Consider the following 18785-nt stretch of genomic DNA (forward strand, 5'->3'; position numbering starts at 1 on the left):
ACAACCCATGCTGTTTCCATGGCACAATGTTACCTCCTTACCCAAAAGTCTCATCAGTATTAAAAGGGCAAATAGAATTGGGTCCCTAAAGCTTTATTTTGCAATATTTCCCCCAATATTTAAGTTTTTCAATGTTTATTTTTGGTGTTTGCTTTTTATTAAACTATAGTTGATATACAATGTTTTGTTAATTTCTGGTGTACAGTAAAGCAATTCAGTTATATATATATATATATTCTTTTTCATATTCTTTCCATTATAATTTATTACAAGATATTGAATATAGCTCCCTGTACTCTACAGTAGGACCTTGTTGTTTATCCTTTTTACATATAGTACTTTGTACCTGCTAATCTCAAACTCCTAATGTATCCCTCCCCACCCCATTTCCCCTTTGGTAACCATAAGTTTGTTTTCTATGTCTGTGAGTCTGTTTCTGTTTCATAAGTGAGTTCATTTGTATCATATTTTAGATTCCACATATAAGTTTTTCGCTGTTTAGATATTTTTCTCCAGTAAAGCACAAGTTTCTTGTCCCTAAAGCTTTAGACCTTCGTGAGGGTTTCACGATGACTCTTTCTGGCAATAGTAGAAAAATGAAATGATGTTGCTTCGTACTCAGCTTATGACAGAAGTAACAATATACTGAGTTGTCTATAAAGCCCCCCAAAGTTGGGAGGTGTTCTTTATTAGGTTTTAACAAACAGTAGTAAATCTGATTATTTGCCTCCAGGTTTGAATTCCATGGTGCCAAGCCCCAAGAATTAAATCCATGTTTTGGGGGGGCCAGATTTGCTGGGGGACATTCTCAGAAGGAAATCTTGCATGCCCCTACGCAGCAGTGCATTCTCAGCAACCTCCCTCAGGCTCCTGTGCAGCTTCTCCATCTCCTTGTATTCACTTTTGACATCTACAGAAGAGCAGGAAGTAAGCGTTAGGAGTTAGTCTTTTTCAGAAACGTCCCCAGAAAACAAATCCCCCGAGAATCCTGTTCTGACCTCGGTCACCTGTCCCAGAATCTGAACTTGAGAATGGAGCTTAGAGATCAGACAGTCCAGTCAATATGTTTTATAAATAGCTCGATCAAACCAGGCATTCTTGCTCTTATCTTAAGGCTTATCTCAGCATAGGGGGCACCTTGAAAATAAACACAAACCTACCCATAAAAAAGGTCTGGGAAATCACTGAGTCTTTACAAAGGCCTCATAAGTGCTCAGTGGAAGGAGATACAAAGCACACCCCCCACAAAACCTCCCCCAGGTCTTTTCCAGGCATCTCTCTCTCCTTTTCCGATCTCTCTCCCCACAGCTGTGCCCATTCTAAGGGAATCTGCTCTTACTTTTGGCATCTCAGGCTCTTAGCCCATCACATGCAATCAAATGGTATCCTTCTGATGATTAATTTTATGTGTCCACTTGTCTGAGCTGTGGTGCCCAGATATTTGGTCAAATGTTATTCTGGTTGTTTCTGTCAGTATATTTTTGGATGAGCTTTACATTTAAATCAGTGGACTCTGAGTAAAGCAGATTGCCCTCCGCAATGTGGGTGGGCCTCATCTAATCAGATGAAGATCTGACTAAAACAAAAGGCTGGTCTCCCCTGAGCAAGAGGGAATTAATTCTCCAGCAGACTGCTTTTGGACTTGAACTGCAAGTCTTTCTTGTATCTCCAGCCTGCTGGCCTCCCTTATCAGATTTCGGATGCACAACACTGCCATAGTTGCATGAGCCAATCCCTTAAAATGATCTCTTTCTCTCTCTCTATATGGACATACGTATACATTCTATGGTTCTGTTTCTTTGGAGAACCCTGACAAACACAGTCCTCTTTGAAGGGACACTTCAGACTGACCTTGGGGTTGGCTCTGGCATTGCTCCCGGAAGCCCCTCCATCGCCCTTGGCTCTATATGCCCGGCATCATGACTCAGACCCACCCACCCTGAGCTGGCCAGTGATGGGAGCCAAGACCTTGACCAAGAAGGGAGTCAGGGGCTTCCCTGGTGGCGCAGTGGTTGAGAGTCCGCCTGCCGGCGCAGGGGACGCAGGTTCGTGCCCCGGTCCGGGAAGATCCCACATGCCGCGGAGCGGCTGGGCCCGTGAGCCATGGCCGCTGAGCCTGCGCGTCCGGAGCCTGTGCTCCGCAACGGGAGAGGCCACAGCAGTGAGAGGCCCGCGTACCGCAAAAAAAAAAAAAAAAAAAAAAAGGGAGTCAGAACCCTGAGTCTATTTGTCTTTCTCCTGAGTCTAGAAGGTCTCCCATTTCCTCACTGCCTCTTAAATCGTATTTATCCTTCCAGGCTCCATTCTAGGGCCCAGCTTACTTGAAGCTACCCCAGTGTCCCAGCCCTGAATAACCACTGTCTTCTGCACTGTGGGAATAACAGTCTGGTGCCCAAGTGCATCCCCTCCCTCAGGTTTTTGTTTAAATGTCACATTTCCAGTGAGACCTTCCCTGGCCACCCTGGCCCCTCCTCCGGGACCTCTCTCTCTCCTTCCCTGCTTTATTTTTCTCCATAGCGTGTATCGCTCTTTGGCTTGCCACACACTTTATTTATTCTGCTTCCTGTCTACCTTCTGCCCTCTGGGTTGTAAGCTCCATGAAGATGGAGATTTTTGTCTGTACTGGTCACTGCTGTACCCTCAGTACCTAGAACACTGCCCAGCACCTAGGAGGGGGCTGTGGTTTCTCGTAGAGTGAATGCATATGATCTGCTATTGTGATTTACAGTTTTGCACATCTTGTCTTAACAACCAGCTAAGACTCAGAGCAGGCACTGTTTCAGACCTCTTTGGTACCTGGCACAGTACTCCCTACATAGTGTATATTCGCTGGTGATGGGAAGAAAAGGAGACGGTCTTAAATTATGGCAAAGAGTAATTTACATCAAACTCTGGGGAACATTTTCTGTCTGTGAGACCTGGAGAGTCGGAAGACCTTTGACCACTTCGAGGCGGGGAGGGTTCTTAAAAGAAGACACGATTGGGTGACTCTAATCTTAAAACAGGTTCAAGACAGATGGTCATGGGAAAGACCGATAAATTGCAGTGCAAGCGTGTCGTATCTCCTTCCCAGAGACCACTGGGAACAGGTTAGACGGCCGTCTCACCAGCCAGAATTGGGAAAGAACGATGATTTCCAAAGAAATACGTTAAGTGCAGGACAGACCTTTAGAAGCGGAAATTGTGGCTTTTTCTTTGGAAATAGCCCTGACCACTTTCACCCTGATGGACTCACCAAAGGCAGCAGCTCTTTTTTTTTCCAAGCAGGCAACTGTGCACATAGTTTAAAACCTAAAAGACCCAGTGCAAAGCGAGTCTCTGCCCTCCCCATTCTCCAGCTTCCAGTTCCCCTCCTTAGAGGCGACCAGTGTGACCAGGTGCTGTGTATCCCATGGAGATTTTTCTGCATATACAGACATGAACATATGCTTTTCCTTTTTTCTCTCTCACAAATGGCAACACATTACATGCTTTTTTTTTTTTTTTTTTTTACTTTACAATATATCTTGGAGCTTGTTTCTTACAGCTACATATAAAGCTGCTTTTTTTTTAACCAGTTGCGAGGTCCTCTACTAGTGGTGTAGCTAAGTGAGCTTAACCATCACGACCCCTAAGTCTATGGACGGATCTCTGAGGTCTTGACACCATGAACAATGCTGCCCTGAATAACCTTGTGCACGTGCCACTCTGCCATGTATGAGGATATCAGAGGATAAATGCCTAGAAGAAGGATGGCTGGGCCAAAGGATGTGCACATTTTTAATTTTGCTAGCAATTGCCCAGTCGCTGTTTGCACCAGTTTACACTTTCCGGTTTACACCAGGGGACCTGGTGGAGCCCATGGTGTGAAGGGGAGATGGTTGCCTGTACCACATGCCCCTGGTGCTGCATCCCCAGCTTCCTGGTGGATGAAAACAAACCTTCTCCACCACAACCAGAAAATGAGGCTTCTCATGGGAAGATATCAATCTAAAAGAATGGGTTTATGGAGACACCAGGACAGAGGTATGGATTTGACTTTGCCGCTTTCCAGCTACGGATCCTCAGCACATTATCTAAGTTTCTGTTTCTGCATCTGCAAAATGGAGCAAGAATGCCTGCCCCTGAGGGTGAATGTAAGAATGTGGTGAGACGTTGTACACAAAACCCGAATATAATGCTTGGTCTCAGCTGGGTGCTCAGCAAAGGAGGGGGCAGTCTTGTTCTTATCATCTCCATCCCTTGCCCTAGAAATTCTTCCTAACTTAATTTCTTTAAATCCAGCAAAGAGCAACCACAGTTTGGGGGGTAGGGGTGTGGCATCATCACCCTTTATGCAAAGGTTGTATGTATTTACCTGCAAGCTCCTTGTAGAGCCCATCCCCCTGGGACGAAGCAAGGGTCAGCATGGTGGTGACGCTGCCCTTCACCTTCTCCGTGATTCCATTCTACAGGACAAAGGACGGTCATTCTGTTAGGAGGGCACAGCCTAAGGGAAAGGAATCTCATGAAAGGGACCCCACCCAATCCCCCAGCCAGAGAGTGTTAGCGACTGGGGTTGTCTTTTGGCAACTTTTTCAAAGTTTGCATTTTGGCACATTTTTCAAAGTCAGGTCCAAGGGTGGACCGCTTGAGAATACCCTGGGTGACCAGAGTCATCAGGACAACATTTCTGAGGGGTCCCACCTGCCTTTGTATCTCCTTTCCTAGACTCATGGAAATTGTACCTCTGATGCTGAATGACCAAATCAGGAGTAACGAGGAGGCACAGAGGCGTGGTGGGGGGAGAACAGCCACCGCAGAGAGAGAAAAAGAGGCAAAGAGAGGGTCACCGTCCCATTGTCCTATCATGCATTTAGTCACTGCGTAAATGTTTGTTGACCTCCTACATTTCATAATACACCATTAATATATAACTTTCCAACTACCTGAGAAATGTCTTCTTGCTACTCTCAGTCGTTCTATCAACTAAAACCAGTTTTCCTCTTTTAAGCATCTCTTGCCTGCTTTGAAAAACACTGGACTCTCCACTAGCCTGACAGAGCCTAGTTTTGAACCTGCATCTCCTGACTCCAAGTCTTATGGTCTTTTCTTCAATGCACCAGGCTGGGAACCCAAAGCTCTAATCTCGGCTGCATCTGTGAACCTTCTTCTAGTACCTCAGGCCCTTGGCCTCAGCTTCCTTGTTTGTGAGATCAGAGAATGGGAACCCTCTGTGGTCTGGCCCAGTTTCACCTTCCTGCATGGCTGTCACTTAAGATACGTTTGTACATGCTCAACGTGCTAATCATTTTTCCGTGGAATTGTTTTCTTGGGCACCTTAAGGGCCGGTTTTTAAACATTCAGTGGGGATTGACAGCTGTAGAGTTTGGCAAATTTTCTGCAGGTATTTGTAGTCGGTGGTAATACGTTAAATGATGGAAACTAAACCACGCCTGGTAAATGAGATACCTCTTAGCCTGGTCCAAGAGATATTACATGCCTTGTGTTGTGGAGAAATGTATTTTCCATAACGGTGGTGAAGCGGGGAGAGGAGATTGTGCAGAAGCAGGTTTCAGGAAGCAGGCTGGTTCAGAGGTGGACGGAAATAGCAAGGAGCCGGGGTCCTCAGGAGGTTGGGAGAGAGTCAGCTAAGCCTGCACTGAGGCTGATGAATTTGCAAACCCTATTGGCTTAGGGCCTGGGGTGGGTGGGGGGCAGCCAGCAGTACCTTGGACTAAAACAAAGAATTTATATTACTTGGGGAGGGGTTGGCTAGCTAAGAGACCCAGGGCTGGGATAAGATCATCCAAGCGTACTTGATAGAAGCATTTAGGTTTGAGGAAACTGTTAGGAACTGTCTTCTGAGATAGACAGCGTCACACCTAAATCTATGCCAGGGACTGTAACAGACTGACCTATAATAGTTGACTGGCATTTATCTATTGGTATTTTATGTAGACAAGTCATTTTCCCTCATTTAAAAAAAAAAAAATCTGTCTTAAGATTATGCTATTGCTGGAGCCAGGTTATCTGTTCCCAAATCCCTGCTCTGTAACTTACTAGCTGTGTGACCTCTTGATACACCTCTCTTTGCCTCTGTTTTCTCATCTGTAAAATGGGAACAATAATAGTATACTTCACAGAGTTACTGGGGATTCAATGAACTCATGTTTGTGAAGAGCTTAGGATCCCCTCTAGATATTACAGTTGTCCTAGTGATGGCTCAGTAAAGAGGAAAGAGGCAGGAGAGGGCTGGAGGGGCTGCATTTCTGAAGCCACGGTCTCAGAGAGAAGCCCGAGCCAGCATGTGGTGGCAGTGGAGGCTGGCCTCCTCCCCAGAATCATGGCCATCAGTTGGGCACTCTCTAGAGAAGGCATCCAGCTCTATTTGGGCCCAAACAACTACTACTTCTTCTGTCTTCTGTACCTGCTTCCTGTGCTCCCCCAGGAGCCTCTTTGGGACTGGAATTCAAACCATGGATGTCAAATACCTTCAGCTGGTGAAATTGGTGCTGCATCCTTTCTTGAGCCCGTTCGAACATGCCCTCATCCACCTGCCGGTCCAGCCCTCTTCTGAGGACATCTTTCATTCTTTCACATGCTTTTTTGCCCGTGATCTGAGCTACCTCTGGCAAAAATGATAGTCACAGTCACAGCACAGCAAGGACTTGCTTAGAGACCTTTAGCACCAGAAAGACAGACAAGCAAACAGGGACTTCCCTGGTGGTGCAGTGGCTAAGAATCTGCCTGCCAATGCAAGGGACACGGGTTCAAGCCCTGGTCCGGGAAGATCCCACATGTCGCGGAGCAACTAAGCCCATTCGCCACAACTACTGAGCCTGCGCTCTACAGCCCACGAGCCACAACTACTGAAGCCCACGTGCCACAACTAGTGAAGCCCGCACGCCTAGAGCCCGTGCTCTGCAACAAGAGAAGCCACTGCCACGAGAAGCCCGTACACCACAGTGAAGAGTGGCCCCCGCTCACCGCAACTAGAGAAAGCCTGCACGCAGCAACGAAGACCCAACGCAGCCAAAAATAAATAAATAAATTTATTTTAAAAATAAATTTAAAAAGCACATTAAAAAAAAGACAAGCAAACTATACACACACACACACACGTATGTATTATACATACCTACCTACATACACATATATATTCATACATGTAGCACCATTTTCTACACCGTGGAAATAGAATAACATGATACAAAACACTAACTCAATATTTAGATCATTTTCATGTTGAAAATCTAATGAATGAATTAAGCAGTAGCTTCCAAAATTCCAAACTCACCCGCCCACCCCAGGAAAAAAAACAGTGGGACCACCAAACCAAGAAAAAGTTGGAAAGTGAGTTTACAAATACTTAAAGAAAATAAGGATGAGAATTGGATAATGGATTTTATAGCTTAATTAGCTGAGATGCAGCACGGAGAGGAGAAGCAAGGTGTCTAGATAAAGGGTGGACAGAAAGAACTAGAAACACACAGATAGAAATGGGTCATGACTGACCTCTCCCCACACCCTTGCAATTGTTTGGTTTTAATTTGTAGACCAAGAGTGTTATGGGGACTCAGGACACAGGAGGACAAATACTTTGAAGGGGGAGCAGCAGACTAGGATGCTAAAGGAGCCGACAGACCCCGGAGGAGGTGGAAAAGTTACTCTCGGGGGCCCACCTTCATAACAGGGCTTCAGGTCGTTCTGAACAGAGGTGCTGAGAGACTCATAAATCCTCCTCTTCCTTCTGAGGATGTGTCCCTCCAGGCCTCCCAGGATGGCGCTTATCTGAGAATCCACGTTAACAAAAAACCATTTGTGACAATCCCTTAATAGAAGCAGGGCAGGGGTTCCCGTGTACGGCCACCGCCTCCTCTGCCCTGTATTATCGTTGGCTGTTCACACGTCTCCGCCACCGTGAACTCCTCACAAGCAGGAACTTTATCTGAAGCACTTTTATATCCCCAAGTGCTTCCCACAGTGCCGGGCACCTCAGAAAACTCGATAACTATTTGCAGAGTTGAACTCGGGTGCATGCAAGCTGCTGGGATGGGGCATTTGGGGGAGGGCGGGGGAGGCACAGGCGATTTCTCTAGTGTTACCCTGTAATTTGGGCTGGGCCTGTGCTGTGGACTGAATAGTCACGTTCCCCCAGATTCTTCTGTTGAAATCTTAAACCCCGATGTGATGGCATTAGGAGGTGGGGCCTTTGGAGGTGATTAGGTCTTAAGGAGGGAGCCCTCCCCATTGGGATGATTCCCCCTTATAGACAGGACCCCAGAGAGCTCCTCTGCCCCGTCTGCCATGTAAGCACACAGCAAAAAGATGGCCACCCGTGAACCAGGAAGCAGGCCCAACCGGACACCAAACCTGCCTGCGCCTTGATCTTATACTTCCAGTTCCAGAACTGTGAGAAGTAAATTTCTGCTGTTTGTAAGCTGCCTGGTCTACGGTATTTGTTACAGCAGCCCAAACAGACTAAGACAGCCTGGACTAAGCAAATGAGTCCCAGACAAGAGTCTTGAGGCCTCAAAGCTAAAAAATGATCTGCAGAAAAAGACTCTTCTTTAAACTTCACCGCTGTGGATAATACTTCATGATACTGGCAAAAATGATAAAGAAGTCAGTGAGAATGTTACAAGTGGGTTCAAATGTTTATACTTCTAAGGATTCTTTGAAGATTCTTCTTGGGAACTGGGGCTACTTGACCATCTCAGCATTTACTCTTCCTTCCTTCTCAGTGGGACAAAGCTTGCTACGTCTGTAGCAGACTCAGGACCGCTTCTCTTTGCCCCATCCCACTATGTTCTGTATCCCACAGTGCCTGCTATAAGGTCCACCCAGACCCTGGACACTCCAGGGAAACAGGTGGGAAAAGACAGGCAACCTCCAAAATCCTGCTGGGAAGAAAACCACTACCCAACCTCGCTGCTCCCTTCACTTTATAAGGATCTTACCTCCTGGATCAGGAAACTCTTTTTATAGCTATCATATTTCCAGCCATTTCTTATCCCAATTTCCGTCATCTTCTCCTGCAGAGAGTGCTTAAAAGCATCTATGTGGGGCATCAGAGCTGAGCCATCACTGGGCTTCCCAGACCTACAGGGGAAAGCACGATAAAATGTTAAGAGACAACGGTGGCTATGGTGGGGTTAAAACAAAGAGGAAACTAGCTGGTATTCTTTTACTCATTTTTAAGAGAAGGAGGACAAGATCTAAAAGTTACAAAATTCCTATAATGAAGTCCGTGCAATGATGCCCATTTTACAGATGAGAAAGCTGAGGTTCAGAGACGGTAGCTAATGTGTTCAAAGTCACACAGCTAGTAAGTAGCAGGGCCAGACCTTGGGCACTGATCTGTTTAACCTCAAAACTCATAGTCTTTCTGCTGCCCAGGTGTTCCCACTTGAAAGGGTGGGACGAACTACACCTTAAAAGATGGGTAAGATTTAGGGACGTGAAAAGGAGGAGGAGGCATTCTCCACAGGGACGACATAGTGAACTAGGTTTCAGGACATCCCAGGAATAAGAAGCGTCAGGTGAGTAGAGGAGAGGGCAGAGGCTTGAAGTCCTAGCTCTCTTCTTAGGAGCCGGGTGACCCTGGGAAAACTATACGATTCCTCCGAATGGCAGTGTGTTCACTTGTAAGAAGACCAGAGCCACTTCAGGGGGTTATGGGGAGGATGTGATGACATGATGCATGCAAAGTGCTTAGCACAAGTCCCTGGTACATCTCAGTTGCTCTTTGCTGTCCTCAGGCTGGTTAAAGCCAGGGGTTGACACTGACAGGGGGGTGGGGAGAGATGGGAAAGGCCAGTTGGAAGCAGGTGGAATGTCTTGAAGGCCGTTCCAAGGAATTTGGAGTTTACCCTACAGATGTGTAAACAGGGGTGGGTGAGCGTAGGTAGAATAGCAGGATTCCAAACACATTTAAAGGAAGGTTGGGGGCACGGGGGTGGAGGCACTGAGTAAGAATCGAGCAAAGGTAGAATGGCTCAAACAGGAGAGGGTGGTAGGCCAGGTGAAATGCCAGGGGCAAAGGAGGGAGACTGGGGACAGGCTGGGGATTCGGAGAGACTGTTTCTGTGGATGGAGAAAAGGATTGGAGGTCAAGGTAAAAGGGAAGGACGGGGCGCTGTGAAGGTTCAAGCCCCCCACCCCACACTGTGTGAGCACGCTGTGTGTCAAAAGGGAGCAGAGTCATCGTGAGCCACTTTTCCTTTTCTCATTCAGGGAAATTTACAAAGGCCGCGTGTTTCCTTAACTCCACACTCTCCAACCAAAATACCCCTGTCCTGGGCTCAGAATCCCCGGTGCATGTAGGAGATATTTGAAAAATAATGGGAATCATAATATTAATCTGAAAGCAGCACCTCCAGCTGCACTCCAGGTCACCACAGGAAATTTTTAAGTAAACCAAACTAAGGCTTTTGTGTTTTGCCAAAGACTAAGTTTTCCTCCTCAAGTTGCAAGCTACTCCGGACCCTTCCAGATCCAAAGTACAAATGCTTAAAGATGAGCGTTCTTCGCATGTTTGTTCACAGAGGATCCAAGTGAAGGATCCTTTACCTAAAAATGCCTCCAAAAACAGGATCAATCTGTTCATAGATGGGCTGCGTGATGGCTTCGTTCAGATCTATTCTCCCAAGAGTCCTGGAGGCATAGATACCGTTTTTCAGGCAAACCGCTTTCAGAGTCTGGTGAAAACCCTGGTTTCCTCTACTCCTCTGGATAATTAAACAATAAGATAGTGGAGTTAGTAGGTGTTACCTAGAATTCACAGGATCAGAGCTGCACTGCCTTTGGCCAAACACCATTACCAAGAATCACAGGGAAGAGTAGAGACATGATCTTTCAATGTATTATTAAGCTACACTGAGAGGACAGCAGTCACACCTCAAGTTGGCAGGTGCCCCTGCCCTGGGTTCCCAAAGCATCCTCTGCTCTCTGCTTACATACAGCTTTGCGTTTGTCTCTTTACTCATCAGGCTGCTAAACTGGACCATCAGCTGGTTAAGATCAGGCCCGATGTTTCATCCATCGTGATGTCCTCACCATCTGGTCCTGGTATAGGTCATGTTTGATAAGTAAGTGCTAAATGAGCAGTTATTAAATGAAAACGTGCTCTGACTCTACCGCGAGTATGTGTTTTAGGTTTTCCGAGCACAGCCTCGATGTTTTACACTTTTTATTACATATTTGATAAAACGTAACTTGATGTGTATCTCTTTGTAGTATTTTCTCCCAGAGACATAAACTCACACATCGGAAGAAAAAAATAATATGAAGCTAGAGCTATAAGAGACTTGACAAATTTTAGCCACATGGTGATTGATCCTCAGTAAAGAGAATAAAAAATACATTTGCACTGACTGAAATTTCAGTAGAGGCCTAATCAATGATATATGTTTTCAGTGAATGGCCATGTAGCATGGTACAACTGGCATCATACTATCTCTATCTATCTATCCATATCTATCTTCCCATATCAATCTATCATCTCTCTCTATTTTAATATTCTGCCATTTTTGCTTAATATTATAGCATGAGCATTTCCTGAATTCATTGTAAATACTTCCAAAAAATGATTGGAATAACCACGTAATGTCATATGGATATATCATATCATTAGCATTCTCGTATGATTAGACATTTAGGCTATTTTACTATGTTACCTAAAGATACGATGTTAGTAGATACATGTCTGCCCAAATATCTGATCGCAAGGGCAAGTTGCTTATCAAATAGGAACGCCCTGGGTTGTGCCCGTAGTCACAGAGTAAAGAAGCCATTGAAGGACTGAGGAGAGCGGGGACAGTTCCTGGGATGAAGCCCTGGTGACAGCCTGAAGGTGCCTGATGCTGCTTCTTCCTCCACAAGCGCATTGTCTCAGAGGACTGGTCCCCACCTCGTGCCTTCGCCTTCTCAGCACCCACCCACTCATTCACTTTTTGTGATCTGGGATCTTCCACCATCGTATAGAAACAGTTCTCTCCAGGGTCACTTCGTTGCCGATCGCTATGAAACAAATTACCCCAAACTTCATGGCTTAAACAACCACACACATTTCTTATCTCTCATCCCTTAGAAACCCCATATAACTATTGAATAATGAAAAGATAAAACAACAATTTGTGTGCCAAGTGAGAGATTATAGGGTGCTTTCTTACTGTGTATCTAATTGATACTTACATCAGCCCTGTGAAATAGATTGGGCAAGTGTTTACCATCCCCATGTTACAGAAGAAAAGTCCCAACAGGCTTAAGTGGGTTTAGGGCCTTGCCCAGGCCTACAGAGAGGATGTTTGGTGGGGCTGGCATTCCAAACAAGACCCTCGGATCCTCAATTCCAGTTCTTTCGGCTGCACGTGTACCCTTCCCTGCGTCCTCACAGTGCACAAACAATTCCCTCAATATGCCTTCCTGTGTGCAATTTTCACTCTCTCCTAATTTCTTCTAGCTCTTTATTTCTTTCAAAAGCAATGGCATAGTGAAAAAAGGTGGAGAATCAGGCGGGCCTCACCGAACATCACGGCTTTTCTTTTTAGAGGGTCACTCACCACCAGGCATGCCCCGAGGATCTGTCGGTAGGAACTCCTGGCATTTCGGACCCCTTCTTGCAGAGGCTGCACTATGTGGGCAAAGCACTGGTCGATGGCCTTCTCCAGCAGCTGTATCTTCTCTTCCACAAATCTCCGTAGGCCACTCACGTGCAAGTATTCGTTCTAGGGACAAGGGCCGTCGGGAACGTGAGGCCACCCCCTCCCTAAAGGCAACATCTCCTCCAACTCTGCTTTCTTTAAGTCTGTCACCAACACAAGATTTAGCTTGAGCAGGTCACCCACGGTGGACTCCTCCCTGTCATCCCCGTAAGGCACCCTTCAGGGCACAGACCTCCTTACGCTTTGTGGGATTGGAGAATCGAACAAATATATCCTCCTGCAACTTTTCCTGGGGTTTCACCCATTAGGCTACTTGAAAGAGTAAATATTTTTTAAAAATCCAGTTGTCATTAAAAGACATTTTTCCAATGACATCTGATTCAACGAATATTTAATGAACTTCGTGCACAAAGCAGTTTTGGAGGAGAGGGTTTCTCAAATTTTAACGTGCATAGAAACCATCAGAAGAGTTGGTTCAAACCCAAGGGCCTGGGATTCTACATTGCTAGCGAACCCCAGGTAATACTGATCTTCTGGACACCGCTTTAAATAAACAGCAAAGCTACAGGACCACAGAAATAAAGACTTGGTTCCTGCTTCAAAGGAGAATAGCCTAGTCAGGGAAGAAAATATCTATTCAAGTAATACAAGGGAGTGACCGCCAGGGGCAGCCTTGACCTCTAGGTTCCAAACTGGGAACTCTGTAGTGTCTGTCCCCTGTATGAGAACACTGGGGACCACACGGTGCCTGACTGCAGTGGAAAGAAACCACACTCCTTAGCTCATCACTTAAGGTCCTTCGTGGCCAGAACTCAATCAATTTCTCCAGCACCACCAGCTCTCTGTTTGCCCCAAAAGTCCTCCCACGTAGCTGCCCCTGAACTTTCTACCATTCCCCAAACGTGTCATCCTTTTGGTCCTTTGCATGTGCTCTTCCCACGTTCTCATACTCCCAAAGCTCAAAAGTCACTTCCCATGTGATGCTCTCCCTGACTCCCCGGGCAGAGTTGGGGCGCTCTTTCCTGGGCTCCCGTTGCATTTAGGACACCCCTGCTGTGCTATGTCTCTCTCAGGCCATGTGTCTCCTGCCCTGGGCCAGGACCTTGCTGGAGAGACAGACTCTGTTGTTCATGTTTGTTTATTCCAAGGCAGGGCACAGAGAGCACGGTCCATAAACATTTCTGGGGTGAATGAGTGGCGTGGAGAAATGGCTGGATGACGTAGGCTTTTAAAGTGTATTCCAAATGTGATGACAGAAATAGCTCTTGCATTGAGGTGTGACCTTACAGAGATGACTTAGCATCTCTGGATCGCAAGGGCATCGTCTGTGAAGTAAGTGAATGGGGCTGAATGATCCTGAAAACAGCCTCAAACTCCTATACCCTGAGTCTCAGAATAGAGGAGTTTTAGAAGTTGATGGAAACTATTCTGCTTGAGGCAAGCCCTGGGGAGTTTCAGAGTTTTCACTAGTTAGAATTCTATACGCCATACTTTCTCCCCCAGAGTTCCCTCTAGATTCTTTGGAGTTTGTCGTGTCACTAGTGATCAAAATGAAAGAAGAAAAAAGTCATGAGAAGAAACTCCACGGGCAAGATTCTCACAAAGGCTCACTCTCAAAGAATCCTTGTTGAAGAAGCAAAAGAATGATAAGAAGGGAAGGGGCTGGAAATAAAAGAGCAGTGAGAAAGGGAAAGGCTGGCATCTACTATGAATAAATGCAGGACTCATTCAACATTGAGATCGTCATAATCAACTTCCCATTGATTCTTCAAAATAAAGACTAGATCCCTGTTCATTTAAAATCACTAACTATCCAAACTCTAAAGGTTTTGGTTTGAGTCACAATCTTAAAAAATGATCTGTCACATTTATTTTTAGATTTGATTTTTTTTTCCCAGAATGCAAAGGAACTGACAAACTCTTGCCTTCCAGCTTTCCATCAGAGAACTAAGACTGAGACCAATAACTGAGGCCAAAGAATGTTGAGTAAGCCTGCTGGCAACTCCTTCTAAAAGGCGATCACAGAAGTACCAGCCAGCCCCCTCCTCTGTGTCTTCTGTAACCTGCAGTCTGGCTACAAGGAGGGACTGAGCCCCTACACGGGTTGCACCTCCTTACCACGCTCCAACTTCGATTGCAAAATGCTTTGTCCTCGTGTTTATAAAATAAACCAACCACACACAGCACCACATCCGATTCGTTTTCCATCAGCACTTCCAAAAACCATCTTTTGCTGAGCAGAGAGGCAACTTTCACCCCCAAAGAATTTTGGGGGGAAGTTAGAATGTCAAAACGTTCACTAGTATTTCAGAGGACAAAAGTCAAATTGGAAAATCTCAGATTCCAGGAGGGTTTCTTTTTTCTTACACAGAACTAGACCCAAACGAGGAATAAGAGATACGATGAAAAAGATGGTGAATCTTACTCTATACGGCACTTTTAATTTCTAAAATGTGGACATTTGACTGACACTGTGTGGACCATCAGGAGTTGACATTGCTGGGATTTCCCTGGTAGTACAGTGGTTGGGAATCCACCTGCCGATGCAGGGGACACGGGTTCGAGCCCTGGTCCGGGAAGATCCCACATGCCGCGGAGCACCTAAGCCCGTGCGTCACAACTACTGAGCCTGCGCTCTACAGCCCTCGAGCCACAACTACTGAAGCCCACACGCCGCAACTACTGAAGCCCGTGTGCCTAGAGCCCGTGCTCCGCAACAAGAGAAGCCACCGCAAAGAGAAGCCCGCGCTCCGCAACAAAGAGTAGCCCCCGCTCGCCGCAACTGGAGAAAACCCACGCGCAGGAACGAAGACCCAACACAGCCAAAAATAAATAAATTAATTAATTAATTAAAAGTGAAAGAGTTGACATTGCTTACTTTTCACACTGAAGTCAGGTCCGCACCAGCTGCCTCTGCTCATCACTCCACAGGGCCCTCCCAGGTTCACTGTCCCACATTCTCAGGACCAGCCCTACCGGTACATTTCTCTCCCCTTTCCCTATTCTGCATAACAAGAAGTCAGACAGCTTGGCTGTGCAAACCTGATAGCTGACAGCAAGTGTGGAAATAAAGAAATACCAACCAAATGAGAACCCACAAAGGCTATTAATTTAGAGCTTGCTATATAACAAGAGAGTCTGTGGCCATCACTTGCGTTTGGCAGACACTCAAAGGCAAGCAGAGGGATGGGAAGGCTTCTGGTGCCCTGATCAGAGGCCCCTGGCATGGGGCAGCCGTAGGTGGAGACCTCGAAGCAGGGATCTTATGTGATACGTGAGGATGCGTATTTATCTTTTCTTGATTGGTCCTCAGTTGGAAGCAGGGATAAAGGTTAGGGAAGCCCATGAGCTAACAAGGCAGTCTGTGATGAGAGTTTCATGGGCAGCCAATTATACTGAGGATGTGTGGGATCAGAATAATGCAGCCTGCTGGGAGACTGTCATTTGCAGAATTAAAGGCAATGCAATCGTTGCTAAAGGGTTTAGTTTGGACGGGAGATGTAACCTTCCAGCCATACTTCTGTCATCTGAATCTGATGGGTTGTTTTTGTGTGTTTCAGGTTGTTTAAATTTTCTTTTCCGTTTTGTAAGCAGCCATTGCTCGTATGTTAAAACACCTAAGAGAAATGGCAATCTCTTTGCCATAAAAGATGGATGACAGTTAAAAAAAAAAAAAGGATAAGGGAAGCCATCAGTCGTTAACAAAGGTCTGGCCATTTGGGGCTGATTGTTTCAGAAGTTATTGTTTAGCTTCTTAGATTGTTACTAGAGATAGCAGTCTAACTTCCTACAAGTGTTAGAGCAGGCTGGCTTCCTGAGCTGTTCATTGTAGATGGGGGGTTGGTTTCCCAGGCACCTTGCTGCTGGCTGTGGGTCAGAGTTCTGTCTTTATATGTGCTCGTCTGTTTGTATTTTCATTCCCTCACAAGGAAACAATGCAGTTGGTGATTGATTCCAGCAACAAAGTTTTCTCCCAAACCTCGAATTTAGCAGCTTATCCCTCTTATCTTAGGGTAAAAAAAAATTCATCCATCAAAAAGATAACTTTGTCCACTACTCTGAAAAAAGTCATTTTAACTGGTTATTCAGAAGACCTGCATTCTAGACCATGAAGATAATATCTCTCTGCTGAAAGGCCCTCCTCTTTTCCTTCCCCTCACATTATATAACCACACTGCTCTGAGTTTGAGATTCTGACAGCACGAGGCCATGCAGGAAGTCCACAGGCAGAAGAAAGTTTTTTGGACTGTATGTGCACACATGCCTCTTTAGGATAACCAAGAACTGACATATTCCAGTAGAAGTAGACAAATCCCTCCTGCCATTAAACACATTCTACCTGATTCAAGTCTCAGGAGAGGCAAAAGTGACTATTTTTACCTTTTCCTCTCAGCCCATCTGTCCTAGGTAAAACATTATTTCTTTTCTTTTTTTTTTTTTTTTTGCTCAAAGGTTACAACATTAACCCTCGAATTCTCTTTCTGCTCTCTTTAGATTCTCTAAGCTTAGGGTCTTCCTCTGGTGAGAAAAGAAAGATTACGGTGAGTTAATTTTCTAACTTGGTAAGAGGGAGCATTCTGCCCAGGCCAGGAGGCAGAGGACACACAGTCCAGGGGTCTTCCTACCGGCAGGTTGTCTGTGCAGCTGAAACTGTCCGTGAGGAGAAACAGGCCAAAAGCTTCAGTGACATACTTGGTCACCATCCTCCTCTTCTTATCCAAGAGCCTTCTCCTGATATATTCTCTTAACTTGGGGATTTCTGGAATTCACAGGCAGCACAAACAATTTGAAAAGGCCAGAGCTGGTGGGAAATAGAATTCTTAAACATTAACAGATCATGCTGGCAGTCTGAATTAACTTCTGCTGAGGTCCTATGCGGGTGGGTTGCTCACTAAACCAACCTATCTGTTTTCCCCAGTCTAGGATCAGCAGTGATGCATGCTAATTTTATTCAGTGGTAGAGAACAAACTCTGTGGAAAAGTTCAGGCTGAGTAAGAAAACGGGCACTTCCCTCTGGATGATAGTTACCTGGATAGTATATAGAACCTGGGGCTCACATTTCTAGAGCCTCAGCCATTTGGTCCCACTAGACTTTTCTATCTATATCAAATAACCATTAACATCAAAATAGCGCATGCTTGCTGTAGAAAGGGTAGGACCTCTGACAAGTGCAATTCCAGATTAGACACGTATCTTAGTCCGAATCCTCTCTTAGTCGGAAGATAATAGATGTCAATCTCCTTTCCCCCCATTATCCCTGTAGGTGGAAATGTTTCTATATTATTCCTTGCTTGTGCCATGCTGATTATTTCTTTGATATCCTTGTTCAAGCAGTTCCCCATTTCTGGCAACTTTTCACATCTTCTGCTCCTTAATCGCCTTTGACGTTCATCCATGTCTAGCGACATATAGGCCCATTTTAAACCATTTTCAGCTGAGATCGAGGTCAAGCTCGGATCCTGCCTCCTCACACAGCTTTCCTTCAGTAATCCAGTCACACAGGTCCTGGGTTCTCTGAATTTCTGCTGTACTCAGAGCACCATAGAACTAGCCTCATTTTTACTTTGATTTTTGCACGTGGCTTGGTATAGTAAGTCCCCTACTTACGAACCTTCACGCTGCAAACTTTCAAAGATGCAAACGTGCATCTGGTTCCAGCAAGGAACCAGAACCTGCGCCATCAACATCAGGCGTGAGTGACATTGCAGCCTGCCCTCCGTCTCCTATCGCTGACCATCCTTCAGCTCTACCATCTCCCACCTCCTCTCCCTCCTCCAGTCAGTAACTCTTCTTGCCTGTTCACTCCATGGCAGCCCCTGGATGCCAGCTGTTGTTCTGTACTACTGTACTTTCCAAGGTACTGCACTGTAAGATTAAAAATGTTTTCTTTATTTTTTGTGTTTGTTTTTTATGTATTATTTGTGTGCAAAGTATTATAAACCTATTACAATATAGTACTATATAGCCGATTGTGTTAGTTGGGTACCTAGGCTAATTCTACGGGACTTACGAACAAACTGGACTTACGAACGCGCTCTCAGAATGGAACTCATTCGTATGTAGGGGACTTACTATATTAGCTCTTCATGTAAATTTCAAGTTCTCTGAAGAAAGCAGCCATGTTCTCTAACCCCACCCCACCCCCAAAGAAAAAGCAT

At 45.6% G+C, this 18785-nt stretch overlaps 1 protein-coding gene across 1 annotated transcript in view; it reads right to left on the minus strand.

Annotated features, from left to right (window-relative positions):
- Nucleotides 1-757: 757 nt before the first annotated feature.
- Nucleotides 758-18785, minus strand: part of NUGGC (nuclear GTPase, germinal center associated) — a 41464-nt gene continuing 23436 nt past the window's right edge. The window contains exons 11-18 of the mRNA XM_060013605.1: nucleotides 17252-17385; nucleotides 12525-12689; nucleotides 10534-10691; nucleotides 8922-9063; nucleotides 7644-7752; nucleotides 6453-6589; nucleotides 4337-4427; nucleotides 758-910 (exon numbers count right to left, since the gene is read on the minus strand). Of these exons, the coding sequence (XP_059869588.1) occupies nucleotides 765-910; nucleotides 4337-4427; nucleotides 6453-6589; nucleotides 7644-7752; nucleotides 8922-9063; nucleotides 10534-10691; nucleotides 12525-12689; nucleotides 17252-17385 (1082 nt within the window). The 3' untranslated portion in view covers nucleotides 758-764. The remainder of the gene's footprint in view (nucleotides 911-4336; nucleotides 4428-6452; nucleotides 6590-7643; nucleotides 7753-8921; nucleotides 9064-10533; nucleotides 10692-12524; nucleotides 12690-17251; nucleotides 17386-18785) is intronic.

The sequence above is a fragment of the Delphinus delphis genome, chromosome 6 (genome assembly GCF_949987515.2).
Source record: "Delphinus delphis chromosome 6, mDelDel1.2, whole genome shotgun sequence".
In the NCBI taxonomy this organism is placed as follows: Eukaryota; Metazoa; Chordata; class Mammalia; order Artiodactyla; family Delphinidae; genus Delphinus; species Delphinus delphis.